The sequence below is a fragment of the Parasteatoda tepidariorum genome, chromosome 1, assembly GCF_043381705.1.
Source record: "Parasteatoda tepidariorum isolate YZ-2023 chromosome 1, CAS_Ptep_4.0, whole genome shotgun sequence".
Classification (NCBI taxonomy): domain Eukaryota; kingdom Metazoa; phylum Arthropoda; class Arachnida; order Araneae; family Theridiidae; genus Parasteatoda; species Parasteatoda tepidariorum.
The window spans coordinates 35,470,000-35,492,288 of NC_092204.1; the positions used below are offsets into that span (position 1 = coordinate 35,470,000).

General features: G+C 30.3%; 1 protein-coding gene across 1 annotated transcript in view; it reads left to right on the plus strand.

Moving 5' to 3' along the window:
- Positions 1–4,851: 4,851 nt before the first annotated feature.
- Positions 4,852–22,289, plus strand: part of LOC107444696 (protein kintoun-like) — a gene marked incomplete in the record, with an annotated part of 36,719 nt that continues 19,281 nt past the window's right edge. Inside the window, 7 exon segments of the mRNA XM_071185209.1 lie at positions 4,852–5,055; positions 5,146–5,160; positions 5,945–5,959; positions 6,108–6,128; positions 10,125–10,187; positions 11,621–11,635; positions 13,448–13,462. Of these exon segments, the coding sequence (XP_071041310.1) occupies positions 5,016–5,055; positions 5,146–5,160; positions 5,945–5,959; positions 6,108–6,128; positions 10,125–10,187; positions 11,621–11,635; positions 13,448–13,462 (184 nt within the window).

Here is a 22,289-nt window from a genome sequence, read left to right on the forward strand (position 1 = left end):
GATTATTTAGCGAATTACACGCTTTCGTGACTGATTTTTGCAACTTAACTATTAATTACCCATAATTATTTAGTTTACTTGTGATGTCAGAGATTCGAAACATTAAGAGTGTCTATAACTTGAGCAAAAAATCTAAACATTAAATATTTTTTTTCAAAGATATTTTTTTTTCACTTAGACTACAATGAAACACAATTCTGAATTTAGCATTAAAATAATTAGATGGTGGAAACACTAAAGAAATATGTTTTTATTATTGAATAAGTTAAGATTAAGTGAATATTGAATATTTTTGCAAACACTAAAATCGTGGTTAGAAAAAGATTTAGTAATTTCTTTTTTCATTATGCCTGCTTTTCTCCAAGAATGATGATATCTATAGCGTTCAACAAATGATATTCAAGACCCCTATATACAATTTATCACGATAAACTTCGGAGTACCGAACAGGATTTTGAATTTTTTTTTGTTCCCGTTGACTATTATATAGATTTATACACAATACAGTAACGTTTTGTTATTAATCCTCAAATGCCGAAGTAATTACCATTTGTTGGATGGACCAAAGTGAGACGTGCAGAAAAAGCATTGATGAGGTTCTAGAAAAAATTCCAAATGAAATTACTGTAAAATATGCCATCACTCAAGATGCTGGTACTTCTTACCGTAAAATCCATTTTTCGGAAAGTGTTATGGAACAAAGAATCTGATATACAGTAATTTTTACAGTAATAACTGCCGAAACACTCTAATTAAAGGAATATTACTGTAAAAATGAATGTATAATATTTTACGGTAAAGCAAATTTTAATGATGATCCCCCATCGTACAGGTTCTTTATACCGTAAATTGATCCTGAATTTTTTTACAGTGTCCTAACTGGTATTTAAGGCATACAAATACCAGCATTATGAAGTTCAGGGTTTGTAGTTTGAAGTAAAAAAGAAGATATGTTGTCCATTTCTTGGCAGAAATACGTTAATCTTGAAGTTCGATATTACTTTTCAATTGTGCACGATTTGTGGACTTACGCTTCCAAAGCTCCTTATGATTGATTCTAAAATACAAAATTTTATCCAATAACTGACACTGGATGCTAGACCTTTTACTATTTTAAAACTTTGGAAAAGCTAAGTACTATTGGAGGCTATTGATTGCGTTGTTCTTTGACTCAGAGCAACTCGCGGCAAAATTTATATTGCTCATAAAATTACTTATTATTGAAATGACATGACTTTAACGGAAAATAATACATTTGTTTTAATACAGTTTTGCCTATGTGATGAATTTTACATGCATTGTAGTAGCATTTGTGTGCCAATGAACAAATAAGACCCATCAGTAACCTCGTTAAATGTAGTTTATTGCGATGCAGAAAATACATAGGATTATTCAACAAGAAATGTGTCGTTTCATAAGAAATAGTAAAGAATAGTAAAAAAATAGCAAAAAATATGCTGAAATATCTTAAGAGTGCGAATGGAAAAAGTTTTTAAATATGCTAAAACACTTTAACATAGCGACAGGCAAGCAATTAAATTTGAAAATATGGTGCGGAAAGTCCAAACAAAGAACTCAGTTTGAAGAAATAATGCAATAAAATGATTATTGGAGCAATTTTTATTTTGTATGCTGAAAAATTAGAATGCGTTTTGAAAACATTACACGAAAAATGGGTATAACAGGAAAGAAAAGCAAAGAAATACGAAGATACTTTTTTGAAAATTTTCAGATATTTAATCTTATGCAATTTTAGAAATTTTCAGAACTATTCAAAAGGCAATTCAGAAAAGGATGATGGATATGTAAGTCAAGATGATGCAAACCATTTGAAAGCATCCGGTTCTAGAACTTCTCGTCATGCTTTCCAGAACACTGAAAACCAGACTAACACATGAAAGTAGAGGGAAAATACTACACATAAACGAGATTACCTTTGCTTAATTTTGCTCTTGCATATGACAGAACTGATGTATCGAGCATGACAGCTCTGATAATTGTCCCATCGGGACTTCAAGATAAAGGAATAAAATTAAAGGAATTGTATCTCAAGACACTCCAGGTAATGTCATTTACAAATACAAAGCAAGATGAAATGAAGATCAGAATTTCAGTTTGAATCTAAGATAAAGGAAATGAAATGATTAAAGCTCTTCCCAGATTGAATGTTAGTGTGGAAGTGTACTTTGATTAGTCGAGATTGCTATTTGGAACTACCAGCTACTTTAAATTTCAAGATTTAAATTAGGAATTGTGAGAAATAAATAAAGCAAATGGTTCAAAACTTAAGGTAAGAAAGTTCTTAAATCATTTAAGTTGTGAAAAAATGAGAGAGATTAAATCATGTGTGACCATATTAAGTTTTGTCAAAACATTTTGATGTGCGACTTAGGTAAAAAACTTCTTTTAAAAAGTAAAGCATAATAAATTACAGTTGCACAACTATCAGTTAAAATTGGACAGAGATTTCTAAATTCATAAACTGTAATGCAAGCAATTTTTTTAACGACATCGAAAATTTGAAAATACTCATATAAAAATACATAACTGTTACATTCCATAGACAGTGCATATCATGTCTTTGTCATGCTAACGTAAACGAATCTCGTTTATCATAGAGTTTTATTATATAAAAATATGATATTCAGCACCATATTCATTTTAACAAAGTCAATTTATTGTTGTAGACGTTTTTCCAATACACTGTCCTTGTTAGGTCAAATGTTATTTGAAAACATATGCATTTTTTATTTCAGTACATAGTTAACGAAATTCCTATCAATGAATTAGACCTCAAATTTGGCACATCGCGACCCTTGTGAGTAACTTGTTGTCACTGTACCAAACTTATAACTTTTATAATACAAACAATATAAAACTGTACTTCTGATTTGCTCAGAAAACGTACGAATTCTAAACATTTTCAATTTTATACATTAAGACTAATTGTTCGACCATAATTATGCAATGAAAAATAATATAGCAATGTTATTATATCATATTAGACTTTCTTCTCATGTAGAATACACCGAAGAGCCATTACATTATGACCACCCAGCTAATAAATATGTAGGAACACCTTTAGCCCTCAAAACTGCTAGCACTCGCCGTGGCATTGATTCCACAAGGTGCTGATAGGTAGTCTGAGGTATCTGGACCAAGTGCTCTCCAACTATTCCCGCAATTCCGTCACATTTGCGAGGGGGTAGCGTGGCAGCATGAATTTGGTTTTCCAAGTAGGACCACAAATGCTCTATTGGATTAAGGTCAGGTGAATTTGGGGACCAAGACATGACTTGAAAGTCACTGGAATGTTCCTCGACGATTCGACCCTTATGACATGGTGCATTATCCTGTTGGTAAACACCATCCCCCTCAGAAAAAACTGTTGCCATGAACGGGTGAACCTGGTCTGCAACTATGTTCAAGTAGTTTACAGACGTCAGGGATTGTTCTATGAGGATTATGGGTCCTAATGTGCTCCATGAAAACATTGTTCCTAGCTGAGAAGCCATGAAAGCCTGGGTGAGCCCATTGTTATAGATGGAGGGTGGTTATAATGTAATGGCTCTTCGGTGTATATGAGAGATTCCAGAGCAGACTTTTTGAAAAATAGTTCCTGAACTTTAATTCAAAAAAATGGATTTCACGCAATTTTTTCAACAACTACAATATTGTTTAACGTAAAGATACGTTCATATTTTATTTCAAAGAACTTAGATAATTACTACATTTCTAAATCGACTACTTTAACACAGAATTCTACTGTATAAAAAAATGGTTAACCTGGCTTTTCAGTAAAATTCTAAATATTCTTCTTATAACAAAGTGCTTCTCTCCCTATGACCCAATTTACAGATGTTTTCAGTTTCGATTTTCATAATTCTTCAAAAAATTGCAATTGGAACTTGAAATTTGAAATTGCTTGGAGCATTAGAAGGGTAAGGATGAATATCATTTGTATATTTTGCTTACTTCTTTTGAGTGAACAACTAATTTTTAACTGCTTCATATTCCACAGATGAATAAATGGTAACTGTCTATTTGACAACTATAGTGATTAGACTAATGTAAACCATTAAAAGAGGTTTTTTAAATTTTAGAGGTTTAGCAAATGTTCCTAATATTGTTTTTATTATTAAAATAGACATATGTACATGTTTTTCAATCGATTACGTTTCTTCACTTTTCAGCGCTTCAGTTATCTGAATTTAATAAGTTAATAATTATTAAAATGCATAATTATATATTTCTGAGCTTATCACATCGATTAAGAATTTCGTAGCACTGACTTAAATTTTCAAAAACCATACAAATCCACAGTACAAATAAGTATGAAAAAAATTCAATATAGCGACGTTTTCAACTTAAGCCTATTGTATTCGTTACACAGGAATTCGATCTAAAATAAATAAATAAAAAAGTATGTTAAAATATATTATTTCATGTTAAAGTACACGTTTCTGACGTTACTTACATTTTTTTTTATTATAAAGGCTGACGTCATAAAGATAAGAAGCACTTTTGACCACAATGTCATTTTCTCACCATAAAAGTAAATGACTATCAATACAAATATGAAGTGCACTTTAACTAGTTACAGTATTATTACTTAAATAAGTGATTAATGTTAATCGGTAATATCTTTAATGAAGATTGTTTTTTTAGAATCTGTTTTTTTAGCTGGATATTTCTTTTGAGATGGCAGAAAAAAGCATTTTTTTCTGTCCTTATGGGTTTTTTGATCAGATTAAGTAAGATTTTTAATATTTTTTGCTAGTATCTTTTGTATCAGCAATTTTTCCTTGACGGAGAACGTAAAAAGTTTTACTCTTTTAATAAGCTCTTAAAAAATAGCCAATTAAAAGTTGTTTTGATGGCGTTTCACTTCAAGTCGAACAAAAAGCAAAACGGGCACGACTATTTAGTTTAATTGTACTTAGCAATAAATTGCAACTTTTGCATCCAGAAGCAGCTTTTCAATTGGCTTTTAAAAATTTTTTCTAAACGTAGCAATGCTTTACCAGATAGTTACAATTTGTCTTTTTGCAACTGGTAAAAAAATATTTTGCGCACCTCAATATGAAAAGCTTTAATTTAAATTTAAATTTATAAATTTACTTGATATATATTACTATTTTGCAGAGACATTTGCTGCTGGTAAGTAGAATTTTTTAATTACAACAAAATGTAACATTTCATTCAGTTAACATGATTGTATGAAACAGTAAGTTTATATCATCAATATATTTGATTAATTTATTTGGCTGAAATGGTGATCATAAAAAAAACTATTGATTGTAGAAAAACTAATCATCATAGAAATTAAATGTACTTACGATGAAATATTTCTTACTAAACCATTAATATTCTAGCTGGTCAAATTAACTATCAATAACTTTTGGCTAGCTATCTTGATGCCATTATCTACTGCAACAAAATATTTTCGATTTTCTTCAGTTTTTAAAACTTTTCAAAAATAAAATAAAATTATTTTAGTGAAATTAAATGTCTTTACCAACCGTTGCATTTTAAATTCTTGAGTTTTAAGAATTTTCAAGCTTGATAGAGCTTTAACAAATGAGCAAATGATTTTTAATTAAATGATTGTGTTTCATCATTTACTGTTTTAAACAGCTAAAAAATTTTGGAGCTTCTGTTATATTTTTTGCAGTTTTTGCCATTTCTTTTCCTTAAGGATTCAATTTGAATATTGAAATAATTAAATAAACTATTTCATAATTAAATTTTAAATCTAATAATTAATTTTAGAAATACAATAAAATTTTTAATTATCTAAATATAATAAAACATTTTATCTTATTGAATCTAGATACTAAGCAATATTTTTTTTGAATGATTACAAAATGCTAAAAATATTTTGCCTTCTTTTTAAGCGAATGGTTTTAATACAACATTTGTTTATTGTTATTTTACTTTAAAGGAGCGTATGCTGTAGGTGAGTACAGCTTTTTAATAGAAATATATTAAATGGTTAATGAGAGTTACAAGTAACTTACAAGTAATATATTTTTAAATAAGAATTCAAAATATAATACACTTTAAGAACTGCTATGAATGTAACAATATCATTTATTTTGTTTCAGCAAATCCCCAATTTGGCTTCGGTAAAATCTTACAAAAATTATTTTCTAAAAAAAAGTGGTAGGAAAATTATAATTCGTATGTACAATAATGTTTTCGTTTTAGAAAAACAAGATATATTTTGTATTACTTTATGGAAATCATGCGTATTTATATTTTCATATTTGTTATAGTTATTAATGTATTTTATTATTATATGAATTTTTTTTGTGAATTTTTGCTTTGTATTTGGTAAAGAATATTCACATTCATCTAAAAATGTGTTTTCATTTTATTGATATATTAATATAAATATTGAATATGTGATTCTGTTTGTTGCAAGTATAACGAATATTTATGTAAACAAATCAACATTTAGTTTTAAATAATATTGACTAATTTTTACATGGAATAGTTCTAAATTATTCATACATGATCAATATTTCAAATTAAATAAATAATATACTTCAGTAGAAAGAAAATTTTGAAATTATTATCGAAATTTTACTGGAAATGTAGCTTGTACTAGAAAATTACATTGCAGTAAGATGCATTTATATTCTTGACAACAATGCACATTCCACTGACACTTCTTTAGGTTGAAAGTTTAGATTAATTTATATCTGTTCAGTACCTTTGTTCAGACACATAAGTTCAGGAAAAGTGCTTCGAATATTTGATAATTTTGATAATCTTTATATAATTATCAATAAATATTAATATATAAGTGAATATTTCATAATCTTTATCCTACAAGAGACTGTTTATATATATAAATATATATATATATATATATAGATAGATAGATCACGCAATCTCTGCGCTTCAGAACATGTATAAAGCCATAATTTGTTTATTAAGCGAAAAAAAAATAATAAATGCCTAGCGATCATTTGCTAATTTTGATTTCTTATCTGGAATCCACATTTAAAAATACATTTAAGATTTCAATATAATTTTTGTGTTTTTAATTTTTTTTAATATCTTTTAACACAGACATTTATGATTTTTTTTCTTAGGGGGAGCAGGAGCAAGAGCAGGAGTTGGAGTAGGTGGTTTTGATCCCTTTCAATTTGGTAATTATGTAATTTTGGATTTTTGAAAACTAATGAATGTTAATTATTTGAAACTAGAGATGAAATGAATCAGATTCATTTAATATCATCTATACTTTATTATTAAAATATATTTAATATTTTTATCGGATTATTCTTTTAACCCTAATGTACATTATGATTGTTTTAAGTATTTGACTAATGACGAAAATAATATAACAAAAAAAATTTTTTTTCACAGTTTTTATTTGATTGGTAATAATGTGAAGATATCGGACTTTGAGATTAAGAGAATGTACCCCAATGTTTTTAAATAAGATTTATGTTTATCTTAATAAGTTTATAATTACATTTAAGTGAAAACATATATTCGTTTTATATCGGTCACATTTTTGTACTATATTTGTAACAACTATTAAGAAATTGCTGAGCTGAATAAAATAATGCGCGAAAACGTAGAAATTATTTGCGAATAGTGGAATTGATAACTTCAACAATTTATTTCCAATTTAATGACATGCATAGATGCAGTTTTCCTTGCAATAGGAAACTTCATAAAAAAATATTTTTTTGACAAAATAACAGACTATCAAATGAAAAATATTTTAACATTTAGAGAATATATATTTCAATTAAAACTCCAAAATCGAATAAAACAATTCTATGTGTAACAAAAATTCGAACATTGTTGTAGAAGTAATTACCTTGCTTTACAAAACAAAAGACTCGAAAAAAAAATCAAAATCACGATTGTTGTTTTGAAAAAAAATGATTTTAAACTTGCAAATACATTTTACCTCCATTTGCAAAATATACTTGAATGAAAATGTTTTACAAAATATTTGCAGTCCAATCATGAAAGTTAAGGAGCACAATGTGTGAAAAATACAGTGTCGTGTAGTCCTTAAAGAAAAGTGTTTTAGTTATAGAGGTGTCATATCCTGATGAAATAAAAACTCATTTGCAAAGGTAAAATATAGTTTTTACAAGGGACTCTTTTTCAATGAATTAGGAAAAAGTTTGGTATACCTTATGAAATCTGTGGGTACATATAGAACTGGGGTTTCCAACTCACATGAGGCCGGGGGCCGCAATTAAAAGCACCCGTCAAATGGCGGGCCACAACGTTATCAAAATTTTATATAGGACTCTTTTATGTTTGAAGGAACATTAAATATTGCTGTCAGATTTTTATAAAAGTTTTATTTTATTATTAAAAAAAATACCAAGCATTACAATTAATGCTTGTTACGTATCATTTTGAATCTTCTCTTAATCTGAAACTTAGCGACAAGATTTTTTTTTACTTTCACATTTAATTCTGTGATAAATTAACATTTTTTCGACTTATTAGGAATTATAGCAACAACTAAAAAATTCTCGACTATCTGAAATTAATTTTTTTTCTTCTTTTCCGCTCATGCGATATTCAATTCAAGGAATTTAGATAAAACATGATATTCATTCCCTCTTTTATGCACTTTAAAATTTACAAAAGTAAATAATTTCGTCCAACATGAGTGGTTTCAAAAAGTTAAATTGGAGAATTTCTGTTAAGCACATGCTAAATTATATTCACAAAATAAAAAAAAAAATATGAAAAACGAAATAAAAAAAAGAGAGCAACTTACACGATTATTTTTGTATTTAAATAGATATTTTCTTGGATGCAAAACCTGAAAAATATTTTTTTTTGCACCGTTGGTATGTTAAATTTCACAGAAAACAAAAAAATTAGGTTTTTAAAAAAATTTTTTTAAAGTATTTTAAGCCCTTATAGATTTTTTTGCGAAAATTGTCCGCAATGAAAACTAATATATTTTAGTTCGTGGGCTACGAAAAAAGGCTTCGAGGACCGGATGCGGCCGGCGGGCCACCAGTTGGAAACCCCTGATATAGAAGATAATTTTATTTTTCATAACATGATGCTTCGAGAGTTATCTGCACATTTTTTTTAATTTTGTGATGCTATTATAGGTATTACCCATTTCTTAGCCTTAAGAATTTCTTTAATTTCGTAAATATATTTTTTAATCATTCTTAATCTTGTTTTAATTAAATTTAACAAATTCCTAATTTTTAACACATTTTATAAAAAGCGAAGATACATAATTTTATTCTTTATTTAACAATCATACAACGGTTAACTGTTTATTTCAACACAAGAGTGTATACCTCATTATTTCAATACCGCGAGTAATCGAGTATCAAAATCTATTTTTAACTCTATTTCTCTTTGAGCTACTATATTTCCCAAACCACAAAAATGTTTCGACTACATGAGGGTTAAATTCACTTTAACGACATTTTCGGTGATTAAACTGCAGCCAGATCATTCAAAATTTAATATTAATAACGCGGAGTTCACTTTACTTTTTGCTATATTATCTATCAACAACTCATCAAATTTCGAATTTTTTTTCTGAACTCTTAAGTTTCCGTTAGTAACTATTCATGCTCTGGTAATTAGAATTTCTTACCGTTAAGACTGGGGAGTGGCTCCTTAGTTTGGCTGCTAATAATTATTTAAAAGTTGTTTTTTAAAATGAATGCATAATCGAGTCTCACTAAAAGAAATGCTGCTTAATGTTTTATTTTGCTAATATGTGTTTTTCAAGTAACAAATGAGGCAATTTTTTTGAATACTCCATAATATAAAGACGAATTTCCTTGTTTGCAATTTTCCTCTTCAGTACAGACGCAATTTATAAAAAAAAAATGTTCCAGTGAAGCCAATTCTTCCATAATAATTGTTAAAAACCTGGTTTCCATTTTCAGAAAAAATTTGAAAACAAAAATGTACATACATTTTTGTTTTCAAATTTTTTCTGAGAAAAATACGAAAAAATAAATTTCAAAATATTAAATTGTAAACGTTGATTCTTATTTCATTATTATATTTTCCAAAAAAGAAAGTTAAAATTGTTNCGTTTAAATTTTTTTTAATATCTTTTAACACAGACATTTATGATTTTTTTTTCTTAGGGGGAGCAGGAGCAAGAGCAGGAGCAGGAGTTGGAGTAGGCGGTTTTGATCCTTTTCAATTTGGTAATTATGTAATTTTGGATTTTTTATAACTTGTTTGCAAGTTTCCTCTTCAGTACAGACGCAATTTATAAAAAAAAATGTTCAAGTGAAGCCAATTCTTTCATAATAATTGTTAAAAACCTGGTTTCCATTTTCAGAAAATTTTCACAAAACTTTACTCTAAAACAAAGAAAATCACTCGCATTTCTTCTGAAAACATTGTGAATATGAGAGGATTACCCTATTTGGCTTTAACTCTATTGGCTATTACTTTCTTTTGTCATATACTTAAAAGAAGTTAAGCAGCGAGATTCCATGATTTACTTAGCTTTTATAAATATCGCCATATTAAATTGGTTTCCAGAAAAAACATACACCGAAGCAGATAACTGTGATGACCAAGATTGGCAGAATGAAAAGTATAAGCTCCGATTCTCGATTTAAATTAAATGCTCTTACTAGGTCTGACAGAAAAGCTTTTCCATTTTTTTTTCAAAATGGCTGAAGATGTAATTAATGCAGAACAAAATAATACTGATTTTTCGATCGGCTGATTTATTGTATGACGAATTGATTCTTTACAAATCCATTTCCAGCAATTACTAGATATGCTTTTTACCTTTTCTTCTACAAATATTGTGAATATGATAGGGTTAATCTGGTTGGTTTTATCTGTATTGGCAATTACTTTCTTGGGTTAGACACTTAGGAGACGTTAAGGCGAGAAATTGTAATTGATAAAAAATAAGATCAAACTGATTTTTCTGCTTTCATTGATTAGATCGCGAATTGATTCGATACAAATTTATTGCTGGCTATTACTGGAGTTGTTATTTTCCCTCGGTAAACAGGTGCAAAATTGTACGATGCATACCTTGCTGGATCTCTTTTGCGACAAACTTGAAAAACTCTCATTACTACCTAATAAGTAAATTCTATATTTTAAAGTGAACAAAGTAAAGAAGGATACCCTAAAAAATTCTTAAAAAATAGGTAGCAATTTATGAAACATTAGTTGCATATACACCTATTTTTAATTCTTAGATCGAATGAAAATATTAAACCATTTCTTTCAAATTTTCGTTGTTAACATTATAAAATTCATTTATGAGCACTATGTGAAAAGATAATTTTTTTAATCGGTAAATACACTTGAACTAAAATTTTGTATTTTAGTTCCTTCCATTATAGAGCAAAAAGTGTTTCTTTCGTCATGTTTAATCATTCCTTAAAAGTGGTAAATTTTTCAACGCATCTTCAAGCTATTTTGTAATTTCTTATTTGTCATCTTGCTAGCAGCAACAGAAAAGAATTTTCAAAAGGAAAAGCATATTTTAAGGATAATTTAGTATGCTGTATCTGAAGTAGTATTTTTAATATTGAGTTTTACACTTTGAATTTTATTATTTTTTTAATAAAAATCTTTTTAATAATATTAATAAATTTTTTTTCAGTTCAAAACCAAATGGGTATGTATAATTTGCTTAAAATCCAAATATTTAATAAATAACATTTAATTATTTAATGCTTATTTAGGATTTTTTTGGCAATTTTTTTCTTTATTCTAATACTATCAATAAATTTAAGTAAGTTGTAGTTTAAATAGTAAATCGTTATCTTACTGCTAACATATAAAATTACTTCTGAACATTATTTTACTGTAATACAATCAGTAACAAGACTTCAGTTAAATACCTCATCTCCTTGCTCCGAATCAGGTCTCATCTAATAAAAGAATTTGAATTTCTTCCTTTAGACTATCTCTATTTTAGTGGGAGGAAAATTTTTTAATGTGAGAACAAAAGCTATCAATCTGGGATATTCTCTGAAATTAGATGAGCAAGAAAAGAAATCAGATATTGAATCGTCTTTAAAAATGTGTAGAGAGGGTGTTTGCATAGAAAGCAGTTTGGAAAGAAAGACACAATGCCTACAGAGAAATTGTGGTTACAAAAAGTTCACCATGGGATTTACCCAACAAATGAGTAAAGGCACTTTCCCATGAGCTTTGTTTTGTAAAGAACATATCATTTATAGTTCGGAAGAGAATTCTTATTGTTCCTAAAGATGTTGTAGTCAGTGGTTCAATAAGTACTTTTCTGTTATTCGACTACTTTTAGTAAAACCAATTTTTTTTTAAGTCAAAGTAGTGTGTGTTCGTGTGAAAACCATGCATAGCAAAAGACTGATGCCAAGACATAGCAAAACACAGGTAAAAGACAGACTACTCTCATTGGAGGAAAAAAGTACCAACTTCCAACCTTTAAGTTTTGATTTACTTTTCTTACATTTTGCATTCTATTACTCATCCGTTTAACGGGTATGCAAAGTGAGTCCAGAAAGTTACGTCTCTAAACTCATTTTGAAGCTTAATACGCATTCCAACACTCTCAGTCCAGTTTTAATTAGTAAAGAAGGCGGTCATTAAACGTGTAAGATTACTCCAGCGACAGTACTCGGGAAACTCATTTTCCTCTCAAGTTTGAGTCATTACGCAAGACACAGATTGCGATGAAGTTTTGTGTAAAACTCGGTAAAGATCGTAGCAGAAACTTTTTTCATCAGAAAGTCAGCCGGAAAGTCTATTGGGACAATAAGACATTTTTTAATCAGTCTTAAAAAGATCAGTCACTTTTTTTCTTACGAGTTAAAGAAGCTCGTGGTAGCAAATAATCAACGAAAATGTGACTTTTGTCAGTAAATTCTTGAATGCAGACCATTATTTGAGCATTCATTAAAGGACACAAACAATGAACATTCCAGAAAGTAATGGCCTGACATCCCGAACGATTGGAGTCTTAATCATGCGATGGACCTTGCCGCTACCGAATTCTTCGTGATTCGCTTTCTAACCAATTCAGAGGCCAACATTCTTCCGCTGGCCTAACGATCTGATGTTGCTCACCGATTCATTTTGTTCATGTATTTCAAAACTTTCATGAAAGGATGTGTTTTTTGGACAATTGACAACATCAAGAGATTTTGCTAAAACTCTTAAATAATATTTCGGAAAAAGTCAACCCTGATATCTTCATCACGTAGAAATCTCTTTGGAAAGGATTTATACAAATAAAGAGAACCAAATTAGGAAAGTTTTATACACCTTCCCGAACAGAATAATAATTGTTCTTAAATCACCTAAATGACATTAATTTGTGGGCACAGCATGTAAGTAAATCTGGAATTTTTTCATAAATATGCATAATAGAATGATCACATGAGCATTATAGCATGATAAAAAATGCGAGACAAATTAATTCACGAATAATTTCTTTTTCTAGGGCAATTTTTTCCAGGTATTATTCCTCTAATATTTATATTAATAGTCCTCTCATATTTATATGAATAGTTTTACATTGTATTATCCATTTATTAATCAGTTAAACACGTATTTCATTCGTAGAAAATAACTGGCATAACATGAATAATACAAATACTTTTTAAACTTAGACTGCAAAACACCTTTTAACAGCAGTTGGCTACTTGGTAAAGGAAGGAACGTGGTTTACTTTGTTTACATTGGAGCATAATGAATAAGAGATTGGCTATTGAAAAGGGAAAGCGAATAAATCATACATTCTATCTTATATTCTTCTAATATTCATAGATTCTAAAAATTTCAGCGGAAGAGTAGCATGTGAATTGCTAAGGGTGGTAATTTATATTAAATGTTTCAATTCTTAACATAACAGCTAAAAAATGCTAAGAACTTCGCTTTACACACACACACACACATATATATATATATATATATATATATCGATAAAATATATATGTGTTATGTGNAAAAGACCCACTAACTGGATATATCATTTATATTATCATTCATTATATTATCATTCATTATATTTTCATTTTTTGCTTTCGGGCAATCTTGTTATGAAAATATTTTAAATCATTTTTTAAAAAATTCCCGTTCATGTAAGTTCGTTTGAATTCGCTGCTCAATTTTCTGATTTCATTTCATGTGTTATTCTGTTTTTTTTTTTTTTTTTATATTTTATTTTCGATTTTTATGTGATATTTTTACTTATTGTGTTCAATTTTATTTGTTGTTATTTTTTTGTCAATTTTTTTGAGTGCTCCTCACGCTATTGTATTGATGTATTTTGCTTTGGCTATATTGATACAATATTAGGAAGCACTCTTTTTTGTTGACGTAATCGTGTGAGCTGATGAAAAGATTACATCTTTCATTTTCCGGATTTTTAAAAAAAAAAATTTTCCTTTTTTTGCGGATTGATTTTTTTCCCTGTTTCTTTTTATTTTTATGATTCTTTTTCTTTTACTTTTTCCCCTTCTTTCACTGTTCTGTAATTTTTCCCCTGCTTTCTCTACATTTTGAACTTATATATTATTAAAATTATTAAAATTCTTTTTTTAGGACGCTTCAATCCAGGTATTATTTCTTTAATATTTAAGCACGATGTATCCGTTGATGTAATGTCACTGAGTAGATTAAAAAGCAAATCGACACAAAGCATTGCAGGATAAGTACACTATATTAAAAATTTTTGTTTTAAAAACCAGTTCCCCCTGCCTCTATAAATTAGTTCTAGTGATATTTCCAGGCAGTGAAGGGGATCAAAGATGGTGGAGTGACTAGGCCTGTTGCATGTTGCCTATTTTTTACTCGACTCAGTGACGCTACTCTTCGGGCACTCGAATTAAATATAATCTTGTATTTTTTATTTGGTCGTGAAACATAGCGCAATCTTCGAGAATCAAATAAAAATTGTAATGCATATTTTTTTAATTTAGGGCAGTTTAATCCAGGTATTATTAATCTACTATTTCTATTTAATTCTTTTTATTGTTATCTATTTGGCTGTTATATTTTTATTAGCCGTTTACATACTAATGATACAATAATGGAACATGAATTTGAGTTTGAATTTAATGCTCAAATTTTTTAACCTAGATTTGAAACTTTCTTTATGAATTACCTTTTCTTCCTGTTTTATAACGTTTTCATTGTTAGTTTCTTTTTGTTTTTAGAAATATTAGATATTTGATATATTTTGTAAATATTTCCTTCCTTTGTAATTTTAATTTACCAAAAAATCTATTTTTTATGAGACGATTACAATATTTGCAAAGTTTTAAAAGGATAATACTACAGTTTGTAAGGCATCAAATTCAAATATTTTATTTCAAAATGTTTAAGTTAAAATAATAGTTTCGAACCAATTGATAATTTTTTTGAATATTGGTGTTCTATAGGCTCAAGTTATAGATATCCTGTAATTTATTGAGTTCTGCTGTATGCATTTCATTCAATTGAAATCATGACACTTATTCAGGAAAATATTGATTTTCAAATAGAAAGGGGATGTCTAGCGTTAACTTCTTTTGAAATTACAGGTGGCTAATAACAGAGGGATTGTGGCAGAGTCTATCGCATACTTAAAACTTATAAAAAATTTATAAAAAAATATGCAGTCATCGATAATCAGTATTTTTGAATTTGGTTCAAATTTTAACTATTGGAAAAGAAACATTTATTGATAAAGTGTTGGCTGTCAGAGAATGTTATATTTTTTCATGTTTGTTAACATATAATTGAAATTTGAATATGAATCGTGCTTGTATTGATGTGTTTTATAAACTATTCCTGGAGAATGTGTAGAATATCTCGCCAATCTGTGATCACTTAAAGCTTAACCAAAAGTTTAAACTTTTAATAAATTTTCTGAAATCATATTTTACAATTTTTTGAGCTTGTAAGTGCATACTATCCTATAGAGCAGTGGTCCCCAACCCCCGGTCCGCGGACCGGTACCGGTCCGTGGATCAAATGGTACCGGTCCGCCCATTTCATTGAAACTGAATTTAAATTTCTAGGTTTATACCCCAAATTAAAAATATCTGTGTTCCATTAAAATTTTATTTATTTAAAAAAAAATATGCTCCCGTAGGTAGTAACATAATTTTTTTTAATGTTTTAAAAAGTAAAAAAAAAAGAAATCTTCTGCAACTATTTTCTCATTCAATTAGTTTTAATAAAAAAAAAAAAACAATCATCGTAACTGTAAATATCATAAATAAAAAACGAAAGCGCGACGCGACATTTGCATTGGAACTAATAAAGAACTTCGTCTTCTCTCTCGATTCTGACGCCTCACACAGCGAGGGTGTATAGTAAGGCTATAAAAGAGAAGCTGGCTCGTCTGCCATTTAGTCGCCCAAAGACCACGTGACCATGATTCCTCTCTACTGTTTTGTGTGCTTTATGCGGATTTGTTTGTTTTTTGTAAAAAGAAAGTGTCTATCACTCCTCTCTCTGTTCACCGGTACTTTCTCAGGTTTAACAGTGCTTGGGGTACGTGTGTATTGTGTTTGCACAAATTTAGCTCACAAGTTAGCAATCATGAGTACAAAACAAACGTCCTTAGAAAGTTTCCTTGGAAAAAAGAAAAGGCTCAGTGAAGAGACCGAAGAGCCTTCAACATCAAAGAAACATGCAACTTTTAACAGACATTACCAAGAGCCCTACTTGAAGTATGGTTTTGTCGGGACAGGCGATTCACACAAACCAAAACCGCTCTGCATAGTTTGCGGCGATCAACTCTCTAATGACGCTATGAAACCTTCAAAACTGCTTCGCCACTTAAACGCCAAACATCCTGGATTAAAAGACAAGCCCCTGGAGTATTTTGAAAGAAAAAAACGGGAACACGAAGGACAGAAAAAATTTATGATGGCCACCACATCAATAAAGGAGAGTGCACTAAGAGCATCATATTTGGTGGCTAACCGCATTGCTAAAGCTAAAAAGCCATTCAATATTGGTGAAGAATTAATCTTGCCCGCCACTAAAGACATTTGCCGTGAAATACTAGGAGAAGCTGCTGTAGAAAAGATAGCACATGTGGCTTTGTCGGCTAGCACTGTGACTAGGCGCATTGAGGAAATAGCCGAAGACATTGAAGAGCAATTGTTGGAGAGGATTAATGCATCACCGTGGTACGCACTCCAGGTTGACGAATCTACAGATATTGACAGCAAGGCAGTACTACTTGTTTATGTGCGATATCTATATCAGGAAGATGTGCATGAAGATTTGTTATGTGCACTATCTTTGCCAACCAACACCACAGGAGCAGAAGTGTTCAAGTCACTGGATGGTTATATATCAAGACAACTAAAATGGTCCTTTTGTGTAGGCATATGCACAGACGGAGCTGCTGCTATGACCGGACGTCTATCTGGTTTAACTGCTCGGATTAAGGAAGTTGCACCTGAAAGTGAAGCTACACATTGTCTCATTCACAGGGAAGTGCTAGCAAGCCGAAAAATGTCACCAGAATTTAACAGCGTATTGATTGATATCGTTAAAGTTATTAACTACATCAAAGCACACGCCCTTAACTCGAGCCTGTTTGAGCAGCTTTGTGAGGAGATGGACTCAGAGTACAGATGCCTTCTGTTATACACAGAAATAAGATGGTTATCCAGAGGAAAATCGCTACTGAGAGTATTTAAATTGCGAGAGCCATTGCAAAGATTTCTCTTAGAAAAGAAGTCACCGCTGGCAGCACATTTCAGTGACAAGGTATGGGTCACTAAACTGGCTTACCTGTGTGACATATTCAACCTGCTGAATGAACTCAATCTGTGCCTTCAGGGGAAAATGACAACTGTTTTCAAGTTGGCTGACAAAGTAGCTGCCTTTAAAGCCTAACTGGAGTTATGGGGGCGACGCATGAACAGAGGCATTTTCGACATGTTTCAGACATTAGCGGGTATTTTAGGCGAGACAGAGCCTGAAGATTCATTCTCCCAGTTGGTTCACGATCACCTGTCTTTGCTTTTAAAAGAGTTCGAGCGCTACTTCCCAACCACAAAAGACCCACTAACTGGTAAGGAATGGACCCGCGACCCATTTGCCAACAAATCGGGTGAATCTAGCTTGTCAATGCAAGAAGAAGATCAACTGTTGGAAATTGCAAATGACGGTGGCCTTAAGACTACGTTCGAAACAACAACTCTGCCGGTGTTCTGGATTAAAGTCTTGGCAGAATACCCCGAGATTGCCACCACAGCACTTAAATACCTATTGCCATTTCCGACAACCTATCTGTGTGAAGCGGGATTTTCTGCAGTAACAGCAACCAAAACAAAGCAACGGAATAAACTGGAGATAAGCAACACACTTCTGGTATCATTGTCTCCGATTACCCCCAGATGGAGCCGTCTTATTGCAAAGAAACAAGCTCAGGGTTCTCATTGATGTAACGTTCAAGTAAGTTAAAATGTTAAATCACTTTCTTTTTTGGTGTAACTGTATTTTATTTTAAAGGTATAAAATCAAAATAATCTAAAATATAAACAATCAATGCCCCCCCCCTCAGTTGGCCGTGGTAAAATTATCAAACGTTGACAGGTCCGCGGTGATAAAAAGGTTGGGGAACACTGCTATAGAGCACTGAGATATATCCTGGAATGAAACTGGAGCAATCAATGCGACTGTCATTAAAAAAGCTACTCTCAGTGTTCCGAAACTGTAACATCGTTAAAAGGACATTTAAAATCTTTTTCACTCTCTTTTTTATTGTCTTTAAATAGCCTTTATTAGTGAACTTATCAAACTTTCAATTATTTGGTTAATTATTTCTTAACTTTACTACTAAATGGACTAAATGGTTAAAACTAAGTAATTTTAATTAAATATTATTGAAATATTAAAAAAGGGAATTACTTTCAATAGAAAAATGCTTTGCCTACCACAGGATACACAAAGCTGCTTCTGAAACTTCCTGTATAAAGCAACCTGTAACAGGAACTCCACTTTAACAATTCTCCTTCCATATTGGATCGATGGTTCGACACTAAAAATTCACATTCAGCGTATGCAGGATTTTGATATATTTTTTTTCCCTTTTTACAAACCCTGTTTTGTCGAAATACTAAAAATAAACAAATAAAGAGTACAAGCGTGAGAAATTGGATTAAAAACAAAATTAAATTCAAAGTAAAAACCAGGAGTTGATACTAGGCTGGTGATGCTAGGGATTTAAAAGTTATTGCCGAGAAAGTGGTTTGTAAACATAGACGCAGCACATGAGAAAGTAATGATGGTAGGAAATAGTGTTAAACTAGTTTTGCTTGAAAAATGAGTAAGACAATTTTTCTTGAGAAATTTTTTGTCCATTGTGTCTTACTTACGCAATTTTAAACCATATTCTGCTTACCAGTCACAACATTATTTATCTTGCTCTTTAACGATCGCTATATTAACAAGATCAGCATTTAATGAGCTCGGAGAGTATTTTAAATGATAGGAACAGCTTCCATTTGAAATAAATGCTCTCCAGACTTTAGCTGTGCTATTTCACGTTCAAACACAGCGGTCAGTAACTGGTATTTCGTCCTACGGGTTAGAAGGTACTGGCAGCTGATAGCTGAAGAAATCTTTTAAGACGCATATAATAGCCTACAGTGTGATCAATATCATGTTTCACTGTGGCGACGAGATTGTATAATAGCGATGTATTAGCACAATGACCATTATAGTGTGCGCAATCAACACTGGCTCATTGAGGACGATGTTTTTGGTGGTGTCGGAAATATTAGAATTAGAATTTCAGAGATGAGCAATGAGACTGATTACGATTTATAGATGAAAGGACATTTTCTCTGTCTACCAGTTCTGAACACATACTCATATGGATAAAATGGTGAACACAGAATGACTTGTCCAATACCAGAAATTCTCTAGTGTGTCTCAAGAGGAGGAATTCTAGTATGCGGTGGTATCATGGTTTTGTGCCTGTACTGTCTTCAGTCACTAGCGCAAGTCATTGTATCGAGGTTCGAATTCACATGAAGTTTTTTTGATGCTGCATGACAAGGATCAACAATGATACTTTTCCAAGCTTGAATATGTCGCTCTCCGTTTAAGTTCTTGTACAGTTTCACTATTTTGTAATGAGCATTTCCTTGCATTAGTTTTATATCAAGAGAGTTGAACTTTCATTTCTATATATTCACTATTTATTCCAATTATACTCGAAGATAAGTGCTTAATAAACTTCCTTTAGATTTCTTTATTGTTACGCTTGGTTCATTTATCCTCTGAACTCATGTCATGAATCAAAATTATTGGGGATGTTATGGTGTTCTTTGTGCCAACATTTGAATGAATTGAACATTTGAATGCCAAAATCTAACCCTTAATTTTTGCACTTCATTTTACCTGCAGTTAGTTGCATTTTTATATTTTTTGCCTTTTTTTAATAAATGAATTGTAAATATGGCAATTTGGCATGATTGAAAAACTATATTTTAAATAATTGTAGCTAAAATATGTTACATTCGAACCCTGCAACCCTGATTAAATTCGTTAGATGTTAAATTCGAACCCTGATTCAAATGCCTTGCAAATTTTTACATTTCATTATTCAATAAATAACATTTATTATTATTGTTAACATTAACATTTATTATTATTGTTAATATATTATTTTATTATTAACATTTACATTATGCGTGCAAAATTCTACTATAATTTTATTGGTGCGACATAATATGATCTTTGAAAATAATCAAAAAATTAATCTTTTCTAAAATTTTTTCTACAGGGCAGTTTAATCAAAGTAATATTCTTATACTATTTTATTATTTACATATGGTTTGTCTTGAATGAAATGACTCTGAGTTGATAAAAAAATGATGTATTGACACGATCTATATAACACATTAAAAAGTTTTAAATTAATTCCTTCGACATTTATTTTAAGACCTTTTCCGTCCCTCTCAGCCGGGTAATGAATTCCCTGGCATTTTTACGAGCAATCCAGCAAAATTTCTTGTCAACTTGGGAATCACAGTAAGCTTTTTTTCTTTATGTCCACTAAATCTTTGGTACAAGCCCTTGCTTTAGGAGCCAATGTAATCTTAGAAAAGGCCAAGAAGTGTGTTAAGAAGAAAGCGGAGTGACAAGTCCCATTGAATGCAGACATTTATAAACCTCTGCATTTTTATTCAGTTCAGTGACATCACTTTCTGGAAATACCCAGTAACTGCATTATTTCATTTCTTTTAATTGCAAAACCTAGCATGACTTTCATATAATAATAAGTTTATACTTTATTTCTACTTTTAGAGCAGTGTAAACCAAATATCATACTTCTATTGTCACTGCCTTGCATTGTTTATCTATTTTGTGGTGTAATCTTTATAGAAAATATGTTATTTTTTTACCAATTTGTAGAAACATTAAATTAAAACTTGACTTTAGTGGAATATGTGGAAGCATACCGAAAATATGCACAACTGCTTCTAAAACTTTTAGTTTCAAACTTAACACAAAATGCAACAGGATATAGATCCCACCTGACGCTTCATATTAAAACCTGATTATACAGGCTTGCCATTTAATATTTTCGCAACTGCCGAAAAAATATTAATAAATGGACAAAAACTTTCAGCCCTCAAGCTGCTTTTAGTACGTCATTAAATTTAAAAAAAAATGATGCGGCTAAAAATAGGTAGGAAAGGGTGCTGCATGAAATGCGATTTAGAAACAAAGACACAACTCTTTAATAGATTATGATATTAACAAAATGTTCAACATCAGTTTGATTTAAAAAGTGAGCAGGTTAATTTTTAGAGTAATTTGCTTTGTGGATTACTCTGACTGTGGGCAATCCTAAGACCTGTTAAGCGCATCACAGCAGTGCTATTTTTTTTTATCTTTGAATTAAACTTTGATTAAAACAACAACCAGCGATCATCAAACAAATATGTGACCAATCTTTTTTTAAGCAGGCAATTACTGAGCAGTAATTGCAGTTGCTTTGTGGATTACTCAGCGGCAATTTAAGCAGTCTTATCTTGTATTTTTTAATAATCATAAAAAGTTCTAACGGTATAAAAGATATTTCGCATAATTTATGAATAAATTATTANTTTCTTACTGCGTATAGCATTAATAGAATTTATAAAATAAGTTACAAATATGTAGACTACATGGAAAATATTAAATATTAATGAAAAGAGAAGAAGGAAAATTATTATTAAAATAAAACCAAAATAATTTTAAAAAAATTTCAAGACAATCAAACGCGCTTCAGTACTGCAGTAAATAACGTGACATAAAATAAAATCCCTCTATTAACG